The sequence below is a fragment of the Durio zibethinus genome, chromosome 17 (assembly GCF_047325235.1).
Source record: "Durio zibethinus cultivar Kanyao isolate XHJ-2024 chromosome 17, ASM4732523v1, whole genome shotgun sequence".
NCBI lineage: Eukaryota > Viridiplantae > Streptophyta > Magnoliopsida > Malvales > Malvaceae > Durio > Durio zibethinus.
The window spans coordinates 11,147,174-11,164,799 of NC_143178.1; the positions used below are offsets into that span (position 1 = coordinate 11,147,174).

A 17,626-nucleotide genomic window follows, 5' to 3' on the forward strand; every position below is an offset into this window, starting at 1 on the left:
GTTAATTGACCAAAAACTTGACTCAAATGAAAACTAACCTGAATTGGTAGACGATCTTATAGCTATATCATTTTGGATAACAACTCTGAAAAATATATACAAATTGAAACTAAACTTAAACCTGTGATAATAACCCTAAAAAACATATACAAATCGAAACTAAACTTAAACATGAGGAACATTTAATTTAACTTTTGAAAAATAACATCGATCTTTTTGCTTAGACACTATTTGATATGCTTGAAATTGATATCGTGATAATAGTCCATAGACTGCACACTAAATTCGATGTGAAACTAGTTTAACAAAAAAAAAAACTTTTATCCCAAAAAGATAAAGGCCTATCGATGATGAGGTTGACGGATTATTACAAGTAGGCTTCATTGGGAAGATTTATTACCCTGAATAGATAGTCAATGTAGTCATTGTCAAAAAGCACAACGAAAAATGAAAGATATGTGTTGACTTTACCAGCCTAAATAAAGCATGCCTAAAATATTATTTTTTTCCCAACATAGATCGACTAGTAGATGATAGCATCGAGCACAACCTTCTCAACTTTATGAATGTTTATTCTAGCTATAACCAAATTAAAATATTGAAGGATGATGAGAAAAAAATGACTTATTACTGAAAAAGGCATTTACTATTACAAGGTGATGCCCTTTGGATAAAAAAATGTAAGGATAACTTATTAAAGGCTGGTTAACAAAGTCTTTAAACATTAGATTGACCATAACATGAAAGTATATATGGATGACATGATAGTTAAAAGCAAAAGTTTGGTCGAGCACTTAGAAAACCTCGAAAGCCTTTTAACACTTTAAGAAAGTGTAATATGAGACTTAACCCAAACAAATGTGCTTTCGGAGTCACATTAAAAAAATTTCTCGGATACATGATTAATAAAAAAGGGGATGGAGGTGAACCCAAAAAAAGTTTAAGCAATTCTAAACATGAAAGCACCGACCTTAATAAAAGAGGTACAAAAGATAATTAGAAAAATTATTGCCCTAAATAGGTTTATGTCTAAGTTAACAGAACAATGTCTACCATTCTTCAACATTTCTAACTTTACGTGGACTTTTTAATGCCAGAAAGCTTTTGAAAAATTCAAAGAGTTCTTATCCTCTCCATCTATCTTATCCAAGCTAAGGTCTGACGAGATTTTATACATATACATGACCATTACAAACCAGGCCATGAGCTCGATCTTAGTCCAAAAAAAAAAGAAAAAAGGTAAAGATCAATTTACTTTGTGAGTAAGGTGTTAACAAGACTAGAAATAAACTATACTAGTATAAAAAAATTAGCTTATACGATTGTCACCTCGGTCAAAAAGTTTAAGTCGTATTTTCAAGCTTATATGGTTTATGTACTAACTGATCAATCACTAAAACAAGTTTTATAGAAACTAGAATTGTCAAAAAGATTAATTAAGTAGGCTATAAAGCTCAATGAATTTGACCTGCATATACTACCTAAGTCAATCTTAAAATTTCAGATGTCAGCGGACTTCATTATAGAGCTTACCTCAACCCATATTAAAGGACAACCCAAGAAAGACGAGAAAACTTCAGGTAAGAAAAGGTGAAAGCTTTTTGTTGATAGATCAGCCATGAACCACAGTGAAAGAGCATACCTCATTTTGATTAGCCTTAAAAGACTATAATATCAATACACCTTGAGGTTTAGATTCAAGGCATCCAATAATAAGATAGAATAAAAAGTATTGATAGCTAGTTTAAGATTAGCAATCGAGTTGAATGTTTAATATATAATCATGTATAACGACTCTTAATTAGTAGTTGATCAGATAAACAGAAAGTTCGAAGCTCGAGAAAAAGGGATTCAAAAATGCCTAGATAAAGCACTTGCCTTGGTTATCGATTTTAAGAAAGCCCAAGTAAAGAAGATACTGAGGTCTAAAAACTTACTGACAAACTCTCCGTCTAAGTTGGCCTCAAGAATAAAAAAAAAAATTTTGATCAAGTCCTGATAAAAAGACTGGTATTAAAAAGTATAAAGGAAAAGCTCGTAAGATAAATTATGAAAAAAAAATTGGATGAACTTGATCAGGACATACCTAACCACATGAGCATTACCTGAAGATAGGGTTCATGCTAAAACATTAATGAGAAAGGCTCATTGATACACAATGATTAATGAAAAATTATATAGAAGATCTTTTAGCCAATCTTGTTTGAGATGTGTAGATGAAGAAGAAGCAGAATATGTCATATGAGAAGTTTATGAAAGAATATGTGTAAGCCATCTTGAACCTCAATTATTAGCTTACAAAGTACTCAAGCAGGGCTACTATTGCCCCACCATCAGAACGGATATGATCGACTTGGTCAAAAAAAGTGATAAATGTCAGAGATTTACCCATATGCAACATTTCCCTTCGATTGAGCTTATTCCTATCCTTAGCCCTTGGCCCTTCATGCAATAAAGAATGAATATCCTCAGACCATTCACTCCAGCCATAAATCAGAAGAATTTCATCCTATTAAAGGTAGATTACTTCATGAAATAGCTCGAAATTGAGGCTTTAACCATAACAACAAAGGCCCAAGTCGAGAAATTTGTGTAGAAAAACATAGTTTATAGATTTGGATTACCTTAATCTATAATAAAGGATATTAAAGGATATTGGCATATAATTCGAAAACTTAAAGTTTAAATAATGGTATTCAAACCTTCACATCGACCTGAAATTTATGTTGGTTGCTCACCTTCAATCTAATAGACAAGCCAAAGTTACGAACAAGACAGTATTGAAAACCTTGAAAAAAATTAGATGCAACAGAAAGAAAGTGGCCTGATAAACTTCTCGGGGTACTATAGGCATTGAGGATGACCACTAAGGTACCAATAAGAGAAATCTTATTTCATCTGACATTTAGAATGAAAGTCATGATGCCTATTGAAATCGATCTTCTGAGCTAAAAAATTGAATTAATGTCAAAAGAAAGAAACAAAAAGGCTTTAAAAGCTGACCTAAACCTCGTTAAAGAATAGAAAAATGTAGCTCTAACACAGATAGTAGCTTATTAGTAGAAGGTATCCAACTATTATAATAATAGGGTAAAATAAGAATATATCAAAGAATGACCTAGTACTTAGGAAAATCGAAGCCTCAAAAGTTGATGATCAAGGTGGCAAATTAGCTCCAACCTAGGAAAGATTATATATAGTCAAGAAAATTGTTCATTATGTGACTTACAAGCTACAAGACATGAACGACAACACCATTTCAAGAACATGAAATGCAAATAACTTAAATGTGTATTATCAATATAGCCAAGATCACCCTTGTAGCCTAAAAATTAATGAAGTTGTATGGTTATGTTCACTTTATAGCACCCATGTTTACTTCTCACTCTAATCGACCTGAAAAAATTTAATATGAGACTTTAGATGGATTCTCAAGTTAATTTATCCTTGGATACTTAGGTGAATTTTGAGATCACTTTAACCAAACTTAAAGTTAGGATTATTTCTAGTCAAATCAAATATCGGTTAATTCAATTTGGATAATTTAAGGCAAATTCATAAAACTTATGTCACAATGGCCCTAACAATAGTTAACTGAGCGTAAACTTTTTCGAGTAAAGAAAAAATAACGCTATACTTATCATTGATAGAATTAAACTTTTTTCGAGTAAATATATTTCATTTTAAGTCAATACAAAAAATTATCTTTGATAGAAGTTTTGGTGGAGTGATTCTATCTAAGGTCACAACAAAAACCAACATCATACTTTAGTAATTCTAAACAAAAATTTATAAAATGTTAAAAAGAAAAAAAGTTACGTATCAGCTACATCAGTAACAGTAGTAGCACCCTCATCATCAGGAATAGTAGTAACAACCTCGACCTGAGCCTCTCTAACCTCATCCACCTTAGACTTGGCCTCTAAAATGACCTCGAGCTCGATATCTAATACCTCATCTTTATCTTTTTCCTCTTTTTTAAACTAATTAGGAAGAGGCTTTGATCTAATATTGTTGATATTGATATCAGAGAGATCAAAGTTGAGGTCGTCAAATTTAAATTGCACCTTATCTTTGGTTGGTTGAAGGTACCGAGCACATTATCCCTATAAAACTCTACCTGAGCTTGAAGAATTCAATAGAGGCCTTGAAGTCCTCGATGGCTTTTTTTTTCAACTCTTTTTTTTTCTTTTGCCTAGCTTTTAGCTCAGACCTCAGTCTAACTATTTCAGCTTGAGCGTCACTAAGTTTCAGCCAGAGCGTCACTAAGTTTCAGCTCAGTCTACTATCTCATTGACTCTACTAAGGCCTTCTTAATGTGAAAGGTCTTCAGTTTGACTGTCAGCTTGTCTATTGTTTTTTTTGCTTGGTTTTCTTTTTGTGGAATGCACTAAGATTGGACCTGATGTTACCTAGAACATTTGAGCTCCTCTTATGCTCTTCATTCAGGGTAGCCACATCCTTCTCGACCTTAAGTAAATAGGCCATAGCAAGGTAGATATGATACAAGGTTTAGCTGGATCTGTCAAGAGATTGAGGTGGGAGCTTTTGATAAACTGCATAAGATAAACTCTAACTTAAGTAAAAATAAAAATAATAAATAATAAAAAAATTAAACTAAAGTTAAGTAGTACTCATCGATGGGAGGGATTACGACCTTGTGGAATCTCCTTACCACATTGAGGTTTTCTGTAGGATCATCAATTGGGGTGTATTCCAACCTTGTGTAGATTTTTTTTAAGTTGGGCCTTAACACCTTTGACTCAAGATTCTTCAAGGTACAAGAGGAGACCTTGACCTTCAGCTTCTCGATAGAAGGGGGCGCTACCAAGAAAAGCTTATGATGAGTGTTGACTTTATTTTTTGGTTGATGAGGAAGTGTTAAGTTGAAGTGTTTGGTGGTATACCCACTACGAGGTTGATGACCTTATTTCTCTCATGAAAGAGGGTCCCAGGCTTATTCTTTTTATTCTAGGCCTTTTTGGGCCTCAGTTCACGTTAAAATAGAGAGAAATTGAAATTCTTGTTAGCAAACATCTCTATAAAATCAAGTTAAAAATTAGATAAAAATCATATTAAAATAAAATCCTACGAGATTACTTCACACCTATCTTAGTACTTTGTCTCATTTATTACTTCAAGGGAAGTAAGCTTATGGACATTTATGGCAAGCTCTCTCTTACAAGTGTACTCTATTATTTTATCCCAATTTAATAGATCTAAGATAGAAAGAGTAACTGACACATCTACAAAACTGTTAGGCTCATTTATTATCTACTAGGTTTCAACCAAGACCTCGGCCTCATCATCATTATTCGATTTTTGTTTCTGAAGACAAAGGAAAAGTAACTTCCAATTCTTGATTGAGCTTGTTCAATCAGCAAATAGCTTTTTATTAGGTTAAGCTGTTATGTAATACTACCTCTTATCACTAGGGTACCATTTAATGGAAAAAATTCCCTAAATAGAGAAAGATTGGGAAAAATATCTAAGTGTTGACAAAGAATGATAAAACTTACTTTGTATTATATAGAGTTAGGAGTGAGTTGAGTAAGAATTAAATTATAAAAATTAAAAATTAAAACAAATAAAAAATAAAATGAAAACCTCAGACTGGCCATGAATGAATTCTAATATACGTAGAGCCGATGTGGCTCCAGTTTATCGGTGACCCAATCTGAAGAGTTTAACATTAATATGTTATACCCTTTTTTGAAAAAATGGAAGGTCGTTGCCAAAGCATGAACGTGATGAGCTAAACACATGTTAAAACAGTCATCGAGGCCAAAAAGCTTTTAAGATCAAAAAATTTACGTCAGATTGAAAGTAATGAAAGTATAAAGATGAAAAAGAAAGGCCCTAACAGTGCTTTATGTAGCTGCGCCTCAGACCAGATAGGTAGCCCAATTACACCACGTGTTAAAGTGCATATTGGAAGACGTTTTTTCATTTTTCTTGTTTTAGATTTTTCCACTTAAGTTGCCTCTTTTGTTATTTAATGTCATCATATAAGGTAGATCGGATGGTCTTCTAGTTCAGACCGATCAAACCGGATAGCTTTCAAAATGGGTTAGGCAGATTTTTGAGCTCGAACCAATTTAAAGAAATGATGCTCAGTTCATCACCAGAATTCAAAATGAAGACTTGAATCCAAACTTTTGAAAACATGTCTAAGTCCCACGTTGACCAAACAAACTCCCATTCTAATCCCAAATCACCTCAGACAAAGGGCACCTCGGCCACCTTCAAGTCAACTATGCACTCAATTCAAAACATGCGTGCAAGATCAGACCTTTTTAGGTCAAACCATAGTTTGAGGTCAGTTACCTCCAAACGTTGACCTCTACATTGACGTCGACTACGAGAGATCGAATTTCATGCCGTCTCCCTTCACTCGATCAACTTATACAAATTAGATGAAATGTATACCCTATAGTCTGACTGCTTGGTGGGAAGACAAAATATTGAGGGCATTAGTGGTCAAAAAGATATATTGGTTTTTTTTCCTATTAGAAACCCCTTACTTATAATCAAAGGTATTTCGAACATTTGTGCCAACCTGACCTGACACCCTTAATGCCATGTTAGCTCGATCACGTCATTATTGTCCCTTACTAGTCACCTACCTCTTATCTATAAATACAAACATCTAGGCATTATTGAGGCAGGTTCTTCCTAATCCTAATTTTTTTATCTTTCTCTTTATCCAACTTCTTCTCTAACTTATGCGTCAAAATACAAACATAAAAAACATTTTTTACCTTTACCTTTAATTACTTTTTTTTTTCTATTTTTTCAAGAACACCCTCACGTTAGAGCTCAACATAAACATACATATTATAATTGTATGTGATATTTTTGGTTTCCTGATTTTCAGCTTTCACATGAATGTGGACAAATAAGTCGATCATATATACTATCATTTCTAGTTCACCATGTCAATCTTTTCATTTAGATTTGGTTCACATTTGAGTTGAGAAAATGACTAACCACCATAAGTTATAAATAAATTAAAGATTTCAGGGCAACAACTTGCTGACAATGCGTACGTAATTAAGGCATAGAAAGTTAAAAGTTTAACCCATGCTTTAGTTTTACTATTTCATTCCAAAACTTATTATTTTAAAGGTATTAGAATCGGTTTTAGAACAAATGTCTTGAATTCGAATCCAATTGTAATCCAAATAATTCATTAAAAAATATATATCATAAAATTTAAAGAGCATGTACATTACTATAATTATAGAATAGTTTTTGGTACATGTAATTGTATTAATAACTATCAAATTATGTTTCTTAAATAAATTAATTAACAAAAATTATATTTTCCATTAATTCTTGTCAAAAGTATTAAGTTGTCCTAAAATAAAACAAAATAAAATAAGAGAGAAAGGGAGGGAGTCTTGTGCAGGAAACATTGAGTTTGTGTTTCTAGAAACCTAACTGGAAAAGAAGCCGTAATGCATTTAAAAAAAAAAGGTTGTCGTTAGGATTGACAAATGTGGTGGGGAGGGATTTGAAGACAAATTATGAGAGGAAGAGAAAGAAAAGGTCCCAACAGAAATGCTTAAACCATAGATACAGTCGTCTGGGTTGGTGACCCTTTTAACCACTCTTAGTAATCTTTTCCCAAATTTTGTTTAATGAAATTAAATTTTATGATGGATCATCTGGTGTCAATTGTCAAATATTCTATGTCATCCCCTATTCTTACCAAAATATCTTTTTATATCTCACCATAAATGAACAACTCATATATATAGAAATATATTATTAGTTAATTACTTTGATTGTCAAGGTATTTAATGTTGATAGTGCCAGGTACATTTAGATTTTCAATTTGTAAAAATTAGATGAGAATTTTTATATAATTTTTTAAAATAATTTAATAATTATGATATTATAGTAAAAAAATTATAAACAAAATGCATCCCTTTATTGTAGTTTATTAGAAAGCTAGCCAGGCCCTTTTATTTAGAAGAACAGGTTTTGGTTGAAATCCCATGATCCCAACTTAATGATGTCTCCACGAAGGAAAGACGAAAGAGATAGAGTGAATTCCAAATTAAATCCCCTTAAGAATGAATACCTTGAATTCACATGCCCCCTCTAATTTAAAAATCATACTTTTCAACCCTACAAATTTTTAGTCCATTAGTCAAACCGTTAATTATATTTCAGACTTCACGCCCTCACCAGAGGTGGACAATTTGAAACCAAAAGATCCAAATTTCTTCACCGACTTTTTTTTTTTTAATTTTCCAAGTCGGCTTCTCTCTTTACATAGCCAAACTGGAATTAAATTTTCATGGAATCATCAATAGTATGGAGCAGAAATCTCTTTCCTTTTTTTTTTTGTTGATGAAAGGAGAACCAAAAAAAAAAAAAAAAAACAACTGGAGCTCAAACTTCAAAATGTACATGTTGCCTCCAAGTCCAACTCATATTTTGATTTTTTTTTTTTTTTTAAATCTAAAAATCTCCAGACTCCAACATCAAGCCACAGAAATCAAATTCCAATCAAATCAAAATTGAAGTTAGTGAAATCAAGCCTCTCTCAAGCGTTCAATCATGATCCCTTATCATGCATACAAAGAATTATTCAAGCCTTAAACATCATATCCTTGGACTCATATCTATAAATTGAGGTGGTAGAAAAAGAGAGATACATTTTTTTTCTTTTTATTTATATGTTCATTGCTGCAAACTGCATACATGCAGTTTTTGCCTTTTTTGGGATGCTGTAATGAATCTTGAAATATGATTAACGCTTTGACTAACAAATTAAAATGTCAAAGGGGGAAAATGTCATTTTAAAACTAGAGGTGGGTTTGTGGATTTTCAATGTATTTTTAATGGAGGTTTTGAAATTCAACCCCCCCCCCCCCCCCCCCCCACACACACACACAAAATACATGTCTATATAGCTTAGTGATATTGAAGTTGACTCCAAAATTGAAAGTTTCCAAATGAAACTCTATCAGTAATCTTAAAGATAAAAAAAAAAAAAAAAGTTTATTTAGATACATATAAAAATGTTTTAAGAAATATATATATATATATATATATATATATACACCAATAAAATACATTATGACCAATAACATTATATATCCATGATTTTCCCCCTTCGATAATTTAGAACATAAAATTTCAAAGGAAATTTGTAGGGGATAGTAAGCATATGATGGTGATACTAATTAAGATATTACGTGTTATCAAACACCAAATATTAAAATCTTTATTCATGTGTATTAATCTATCATTTGCAATATGATCATAAATATAAATTTGGTTAACAAATAGATTAAAGAAACAACTAATTAATCGAACACCCTAGTCCTATGAGATATGCATTAGAGAGAGAGAGAGAGAGAGAGAGAGATTGATTGATTGATGACAATTGAAGCGTCACAAGTGTGAATAAATTATTGATGATTATAATGTTAAGGCCATGTTCCCATTGGACTAGGATTTGGGTGGGTAGAAATGGGTGAAGTGGTTGGGCAGGATATCATGGAAGAAAAAACACAATAAAATTTCTAACACTATGGTGTATCAAAGACTCAACCCCTCGTGCGCAAACCTTTTGCCACTCTCTCTCCTCACAAAATTCAGCTTTCCAACAGTAAAAACAAAAACAATCCCTCGTTATTAGTCAATGCGTACAACTGCTTGGCTTTTCAGTAATAATCTGAAAACCTTAGTGACAATTTAGCAAATGCACTAGCTGATCATTCACTGTAGTGGCTTTGTTGTAAATGTCAATTCTTGCACCACGTTTTGTCAAAGTGTTAGCTGTAATTATCATGATTTAAAAACAAAGGTTAGTCATGGCTGCTTCTTCTTCCAGAGGGAAGTTATAGAACATGAACTACACGCTACCCATTTCCAGTTGATATTGTTATAAGCCCTTTTCCTATAGCGTCATCCGTACTTTGGGAACTTGGTTTGCCTTTTTGCCTAGCTTTTCACCACCTTATCGAGAAGAAAAATGAAGGAGAATCTTCCTCCGGGGTTCAGATTCCATCCCACAGATGAAGAACTCATCACTTATTATCTTTCCCACAAGGTCTCCGATATCAGCTTCACTTCCAAAGCTATTGTCGACGTTGATCTGAATAAATGTGAACCTTGGGATCTTCCAGGTATATATACAAAGTGCTATAGTAGTAATTTGTTTCACAATAATTCCAACGTTCTTACTTTCTGATTACATTTCATATCCATGTCTTTGAAATTTGAGCGAGTCTTTCTATAATTTCTTTACCTGATAGTATGAGTTTTTTATTGATGAATTAGATTTCTACACTCTCCATTCTTCTACTTATCATTGAACCAAATCTTTAGATGTAAAAGTGATTTGATCTTCTGTCAAAACTCCATTAAAATTTCTTTTCCAAAATCCTAACGGATTTCCACAACATATTCGACCTTGATGGGGTTGAGTAATTTGTTTGTGTTTAAAGCAAAGATTTATTATATACTTTATTTAATAGACAATTATACACAGCAGAGACCATTTGAGAATTTTTATAGTGATTGAGACTACTGTAGTTGAAGAGTTTTGTTCTCTTTTTTCTTTTTTCTCTTTTCTTCTGATATTTGGGAATGATGTTTGGAATAACTTACTAATTATGGAAATAAGGCCGAGTTATATTGAAAGAACAAAACTATGATTGATCAATTAATTCTCTTTAAGATGTGTCTAGGCCAATTAAGAGCATAAAACACTTTGTTTCCTTACTTTCTAGTGGCCTAACAAAGACTGATGCTGGAGTTGTGACTGATACTATGCAGCCAAGGCATCCATGGGGGAGAAAGAATGGTACTTCTTTAGTTTAAGAGACCGAAAATACCCAACTGGACTTCGAACAAACCGAGCTACTGAAGCAGGGTATTGGAAAACCACAGGCAAAGACAAGGAAATATTCCGGACTGGAGGCATTCTTGTTGGGATGAAGAAAACCCTAGTTTTCTACAAAGGAAGAGCCCCCAAGGGTGAGAAAAGTAACTGGGTCATGCACGAATATCGGCTTGAAAACAAACATCCTTTCAAATCCACCAAGGTATTATATATATAAATATTTTTCTCTCACTGATGTATATATAACTTAATTGAAGGCATTTCTAAATTCTATGGTTTATTTTCATTTTCCTTTGATTATTATAGGAGGAATGGGTGGTGTGTAGGGTATTCCAAAAGAGTGCAGCAGTGAAGAAACCACAGCCAACTTCATCCTCGCAACCATCGCTTGGATCTCCATGTGATGCAAATTCAATTGTCAATGAGTTTGGAGATGTTGAGCTACCAAACTTGAACATTAATGCCAATCCATCAAGTGGGTTGATCAGTAACATTGCAACACCAAGTTATGGTAATTCTGTTAATCATGGTCACATGAACATGATGAGCTTAAACCTGGATTCAAGCCTTCCATCACCACTGACATGGCCTTCTAGCATTCTAGGCCCTAATCTTTCCATGAATTCCTTTCTCCTTAAGGCATTGCAGCTTAGGAATTATCAACCAAGAGATGTTACACCTATGGATTATTCGCTTCTGTCGTCGTCTCAAGGGATCAATCCTCAATTTGAAACAGGTTTAAGTTCAAATTTCCAAGGCGCAGCTTCTTCTTCCAAGGTTTTAGATCTCATTCCACAACAACAACAACAGGAGCAACCATTCAATATGGACTCCATTTGGTGAAGCTACAATATATGAATATATACGCATGAAGTGTGAAAAAAACTAACACCTTGTATACTTCTTTTATGTCTCAATATTCCATGACTTGAGAGGGTTAATCAAGATGAAAATAATCTCAATCATGTAATGATCAATTGTCGAGTTTCGATCTTAGTTATGTTTATGTAGGTAAACGTAGGGCAAAAACCCTAGTGATAGTAGTGACCATTTTCTGTTGGCCTGTTCTATCATCTGTCTAGAAGGAAAATGTCCCTGGTAGTTAGGTTGTTAGTGCACCTTTCCACTGGAAACTACTTGATGCATGTCCATAAATTCCAATTGCAATAATAACAAGTCTCTATGTTATCATATGGAACCTAATATTGCATTATTTCATGCATGCATATGTAGCAACCTTAATTTAAATTTTAGATATGTTAACCTTGTAATGTCTATTTCACACGTAAAACAAGAAATATTTTTTTTCAAATTTACATATATTTTTTGTTAAAATTTTAAACTATATCTCTTTAATATTTTTTTATATTATTTTCATATTATATCATTATGTCGAATTTAAATTACTAGATCTATTTAACTCTTATAGACACCTACATGTTTTTTTTTTGTGAGGACCATGCAAATGCTCCCTTATAAGGCATTAATGAATAAGTTTATATTTAATGCATTATTAGTGTATAGATTTTATATATTATTAATAAATCCAATAATGCCAACGAGAGTTTTTTTATGTATTTATTTCAAGGGCTTGTAAAATTTATATTTAGTAATTGATGAGATGATATCATCTAATTTATTGATAATATATAAAATTTTTACACTTACAATATATCAAATATAAAATATAAATGAATTTGAAACTTATTTAACAATAATTTTTTATATATGTATATAATGCTGCAAACTACTACAGGGAGTTGTGAAATGTAAAAACTCATTGTTATTTTTTGTGTATGTTGAAGTACATGAAACGCAGTATGGTAGCCCTAATACTTTTTTATGGTATAAAAAAAATCTCTTTTTTTTTTTTTTTGCAACAAAATTTAAATTGTTTCCAGGAGTTAACAAAAAGTTAATGGATGATAGGAAAAAAAATGTTTTGAAAACATTTTGCTGTTAAATCTGCATAGCTTACAAAAATCTATTACAATATGTATAAAAACTTTATACCATTAATAATTCGGAATTTTTGCATGAAGAAAGTTGTAACGAAAAACGTTTGTCGTTAATGTTAAAAAATTTTCAGGAAACAATAATTCTATGTAAAAAAAATATATATATTCCGAAAGAATTAATTCACACATTTGATTGAAGTCAAAATCAAGCTATCATTATATTTATTGAACAATATAACTTGAATTAAAATCACCTTTTTTAACTAATTGTGTCAAAATTTGAAATTTGTTTAATTAAAACATTGGATTATAATGTAGAGTTTACCATGAAAAGAAGATTAAAAAAATAGGAAGAGGAAGAAAAGTTACGAGCAATGGGCTTGAAAATTTTTTTTATCATTGGGCTAAGGCCTTTCAAAACTACTTTCCAACAAAACCTTAGACCAAACCCCAAAGACCACCCGACAACTTTTTTTTTTTTTTTCTGAAATAAACGACATTGGAACTTGGGTGTTTCTAAGAAAGTGACAGAGACAATGGCGGGAAAGCAAGTGGCCGGCGAGGGCTTGCAGGCCAACATCGCCGGAATGTCGAAGAACCAACTTTACGACATCATGTCTCAGATGAAGGCACTCTCTCTTTCAATTTTCTATTTTATTTCAAATTTTTTTCGTTTCTTTTCCTCCAAACGCCACTTCCTTCACCGTCAAATCTAATCTGTAATTTAAATTTCTTAATAATATAATTCGGTTATATATATTTTCGTGAATATGCAGACACTTAAAGAACAAAACCAGCGACAGGCGAGGCAGATCCTTATCCAAAACCCTCTCTTGACTAAAGCCCTTTTCCAGGTTTTCCTTTTCTTATTTATTTATTTTTTTCAAATTAAAAGAATTCTCTTTGTTTTCCTTTCCAAATTATTCTTAATATTTTTTGCAAGTTTTAAGTTTTGGTACTGATGGTAATTTATATATTGCTATGATACGTTTGTTTGAATGAATTGTTGCTTGCTATTACTATGAGAATTGCATGACCCTTTAGCTTTACACTTATCCCTTGAAGGCTAAAGTTGTCAACTTTTGTTGCCTTTTTTGATATAGTCGTTGAGAGTAGCTAGTCGCTAAGAACCCGAGCAACACGGATACTGCATATGCTAGCGGCTCAACGTTTTGTATTTTCAGTTTTTGGAAAATAGTTTCTGTTTTCTATTTTTTTTTCTATAAAATATATTTGGTGAATGAAAACATAAATTATTTTCTAAAAATACAAAATATGCAATTATAAAAATAATTATTCTTAATGGCATCAGATTATAAATATATATTATATATTTATTAATTAATAACTTCCAAATATATTCAAAAATGGGTCAACTTCTTAACTTACAAAGCACAAGCAAAAATGTAATTAGCATTGCTTGTTTTCATAATTGAAAACATCTTTTTTTTGTTTTCACATTTGAGCCTATTTTCATAATTGAAAACTTATTTTCATTTTCAATTACCAAACACGATTTCACTCTTGTTTTTCATTTCCCAAGAAAATGAAAATAGAAAAGGTCTATGTTTTCTAAAACCAAACACTACCATGGGCAATTAGGTTTCTGAAGTTGGTTTTGTAATTATGGGATGCTTGTAGTTCTAGTTGCAACTCACAACGTCGCGAGAAGCTGTGATCATGGAAACATCTCTCTTTATGGATTAGTTTTAGTCCTATACAGCGTGATGGCTCATCACCCTTCTTTTGCTTCGAATTGTATCTTTTTAGACACTATAACGTTAAATCTTTAGTAGCTTCCTTGCCTGACAAGGTTTCTTTAATTATTCTTGTTACTTCAGGCTCAGATTATGCTTGGAATGGTTAAGCCCCCTCAAGTGGTATGCTTTTGATCTCTGTAGAATTGTCTTTGATATTTTACATTGTGGACTGTGCATGTGTTCTTAATTTCTGTTTGTGTTTAGATTCATATAATTCAGCCACCTTCATTACAACAATCTCAGCGATCTGCACAACCACCTCCACAGCCAAACATCCAGCCAACACAATCGTTGCTAGGTCCAGTCAGGTTGCAAGACCAAGCTGCTGCATCTCAGATCGAACCTCCTGTAAGGAAGCAGCATCAAAACCAAAGTGGGAAACAAATCTCAGCTGCTGCTGTTCCTGCAGCAAACCTTCAGTCTCAACCCATGCCACGGCACTCCCTACAGACACCACAGCAGACAAAGGGACATTCAAATCCTCCAATTTCCCTTCCACAATTGTCCCAACTCCCAAATGTACCTTCACTTCCTCTTTATTCATCTTCACAGCCCCTTCATCATCATCAAACCCATAAGCCAGTAGCCTCCAACCAGTTGCAGCAGCCATTGCAGACAAATGGAATTCCTCGTATGCCTCTGCAACCACCGATGCCAACACAGGCAAGAGCACCTTCAGGGCCAACTTTCCATCATCCGTATGCTCCACAAATAGGTCCTAATGTGGGTTTCCATAACCCTGGTGCTCCTCAGCTTCTTTCACAGCCAATGTTCCATGTAAGTCAAAAGTTATAGTTTGGAAGTCAGTCTTGGGTGTCCCCCTTGTAACATATTCTGCAATAATTCCTCTTATTATTGAATTTCTCAGTCAGGTAATAAACCTCCTGACCTTGGACCTTCTTTTCCACAAGGACAGCCACCACATGCAAATCAGCTGCCACCTCAATCAATATATCAAAATCAGGTATATGCATAATTTAGTTGTTTGATATATATTTGTTTCATCTTCTTATGGGGCTGATCATAAAAGTAAGCTCATGCTTTTAATTTATGCTTAGTGGCGTAAGTAAGTAGATGATTGTATAGATTTCATGGTCTACCTTGTCTGTAAACTACATTCAATTACTTTTTATCAGGCACAAGGCAATCTTTCAATATAGATCCCCTGTCTTCTAGTTTATTGGTTCACTAGTCTATGCTTTAAAGTTGAAAAGATGTAAACTACTGGATTCCTTTTTGTTCATTTGAAAAAGTTATGAAAATATTCTTCGCTACAAATATTCGCCTTGTTAGTGGCGCCTTTGTGAAGTGATTCTTGAGCTAATTGATTTTGCACCTCATTAAAAATCATCCAAATATGGTTTTGTTTTCTTTTCCCTTAATAATTCTTGCGTGTGAAGATGGCAACATAATTGCTAGTTATAAATGCATGCAGTTATGATTGCAATAGCACTTATATATTTGTAGTTATCATGAGCAGTTTATGCTGTCTTTGCATAAATTAGGACAGACAACTGTTTGGGTACTATTTATTCAGCTAGGTTTATAAGTTAGAGTTCTAGCTCGAGCTGGGAGAATGGTAACCCATTGAAATGAGTGAACAAGATTATGGGCTGATAACTTCTTTTGAATTTAATAAAAGATAAAGTTTTAATGACTTGATTTAAATTATCCTAATCATGAAGTCAAGAGGACTCTTTGTTGTCTAGTTCAGTCAGCAGTTGCTGTTGCTATTGTATGAAGTAGTTAAATTATTTTCTTATATTTTGTTCACTTATTGTTTTTGTTATTTTTTCCTTCCAGAAGCAAAAAGAAGTAAAAAAGTGATTTTAGATGCTAAAACAAATACTATATCTGAAGAAGTAAAGGTTAAATTTTAACTTTCATGATAATTATGCATGATTTTACTTTTTTAAGGAGCTAATATATTTGAATTTCTGTTGCATTTTAAAGTTTGTTTATTTTTAATCAAATATGATTGTACTTTTTAACTATTTGCTTTTATTTCTGAGGAAGCAAAGAGCAAATAATAAAGAAATTAAAGGACAAATGCAATAATCAAATTTTTTAACTTTCAAAATTGATTTTCTACTTTTAGTTGAAACAAATTTCCATCTCTCGTGGAATGGTATCCTGTGGGAAATGTGTTGCTTAATAGACTTTATCAATTGAAAACTTTTTTGGTACATGTTTATTCTTTCACACAGGAGGCTTGCATTTAGGGTCCGAGTTTGGCAACCAAGTTGGAGGTTCTAAGCAAGCAGATAGAGGATCTTCTTGGATGTCTAGCCTACCAGACAATTCAACACTAACACAGCTTCAAGGACCTTCACCTATGGTTCCACGTCAGATGGGTCCAGGAAATCAGCCACCTCGACCTGCGTTGGTGATTATCAGAATTTGAGTTTTCATATAAGAAAGATTATTTATCAATAGCTCAACTTGTTCCATTGACAGTTTGATTTTCCATTGTCTCTTTATAGTTGACTCCTGAGATGGAGGAGGCACTACTTGAGCAGGTCATGAGCCTTACTCTGGAACAGATTAATCTCTTGCCTCCAGAGCAAAGGAATCAAGTGCTTCAACTCCGGCAAATTCTACGCCAATGAGAAGGCCATACTTCATCAGGTAAAGAGCGGGCGGACAATGGAACCAAACGCTATAATGCTATATTCCCCTGACGTTGCGTGAGGAAGCATGTGATGGATGATAACTGATCTGACAGACAAATCTTAACTGATGAAAATTTTGTTTTGCTGCTGTAATACCGCTGCCAATTAAGCATTTGCTGCAGAGATTTATACAAATGCATTTCATCTTAATCTCCTGTGCGCTATCCAGTAAGAGCCTTGGTAATTTATTTGTAGATTGGTAGCTTTCACGTTGATTATTAAGGGCAGATTTGAGGGCTCTTGCGAAGATATTTCATTTTACAGCAAAACCGATCATGTTTCATTGTATTAACACCAAAATATACAGTAATTACAATAAAATCCAATTGCTTTTATGATAGGAGAAATTATATTCCCCTAATTGAGAAA

The 17,626-nt window shown here is 33.0% G+C and overlaps 2 protein-coding genes across 3 annotated transcripts; both read left to right on the plus strand.

Moving 5' to 3' along the window:
* Nucleotides 1–9,867: 9,867 nt before the first annotated feature.
* Nucleotides 9,868–12,057, plus strand: LOC111288653 (NAC domain-containing protein 20-like). Its single transcript, XM_022879629.2, has 3 exons — nucleotides 9,868–10,148; nucleotides 10,801–11,069; nucleotides 11,174–12,057. The coding sequence occupies exons 1-3, from the start codon at nucleotides 9,995–9,997 to the stop codon at nucleotides 11,708–11,710; spliced, it is 960 nt and encodes a 319-aa protein (XP_022735364.2). The 5' UTR covers nucleotides 9,868–9,994; the 3' UTR covers nucleotides 11,711–12,057.
* A 1,227-nt stretch (nucleotides 12,058–13,284) lies between these two features.
* LOC111281875 (cleavage stimulating factor 64-like) lies at nucleotides 13,285–17,597 on the plus strand. Of its 2 annotated transcripts, none has more exons than XM_089746467.1 (7): nucleotides 13,285–13,454; nucleotides 13,602–13,679; nucleotides 14,667–14,705; nucleotides 14,790–15,362; nucleotides 15,454–15,550; nucleotides 16,790–16,971; nucleotides 17,069–17,597. In XM_089746467.1, the coding sequence occupies exons 1-7, from the start codon at nucleotides 13,362–13,364 to the stop codon at nucleotides 17,192–17,194; spliced, it is 1,188 nt and encodes a 395-aa protein (XP_089602593.1). In that variant the 5' UTR covers nucleotides 13,285–13,361; the 3' UTR covers nucleotides 17,195–17,597. The 2 variants fall into 2 exon arrangements, with proteins under 2 accessions (XP_089602593.1, XP_089602594.1); XM_089746468.1 differs by having other exon boundaries at nucleotides 13,304–13,454; nucleotides 14,829–15,362.
* The last annotated feature ends 29 nt before the right edge of the window (nucleotides 17,598–17,626 follow it).

Coding starts and splice junctions, on each gene's coding strand:
- LOC111281875 (XM_089746467.1), top strand. CDS start 13,362: ATGGCGGGAAAGCAAGTGGCCGGCGAGGGCTTGCAGGCCAACATCGCC. Junction 13,680..14,666: donor TGACTAAAGCCCTTTTCCAG/GTTTTCCTTTTC, acceptor TTGTTACTTCAG/GCTCAGATTATGCTTGGAAT. Junction 15,363..15,453: donor TTTCACAGCCAATGTTCCAT/GTAAGTCAAAAG, acceptor TGAATTTCTCAG/TCAGGTAATAAACCTCCTGA.
- LOC111288653 (XM_022879629.2), top strand. CDS start 9,995: ATGAAGGAGAATCTTCCTCCGGGGTTCAGATTCCATCCCACAGATGAA. Junction 10,149..10,800: donor TGAACCTTGGGATCTTCCAG/GTATATATACAA, acceptor GATACTATGCAG/CCAAGGCATCCATGGGGGAG. Junction 11,070..11,173: donor ATCCTTTCAAATCCACCAAG/GTATTATATATA, acceptor TGATTATTATAG/GAGGAATGGGTGGTGTGTAG.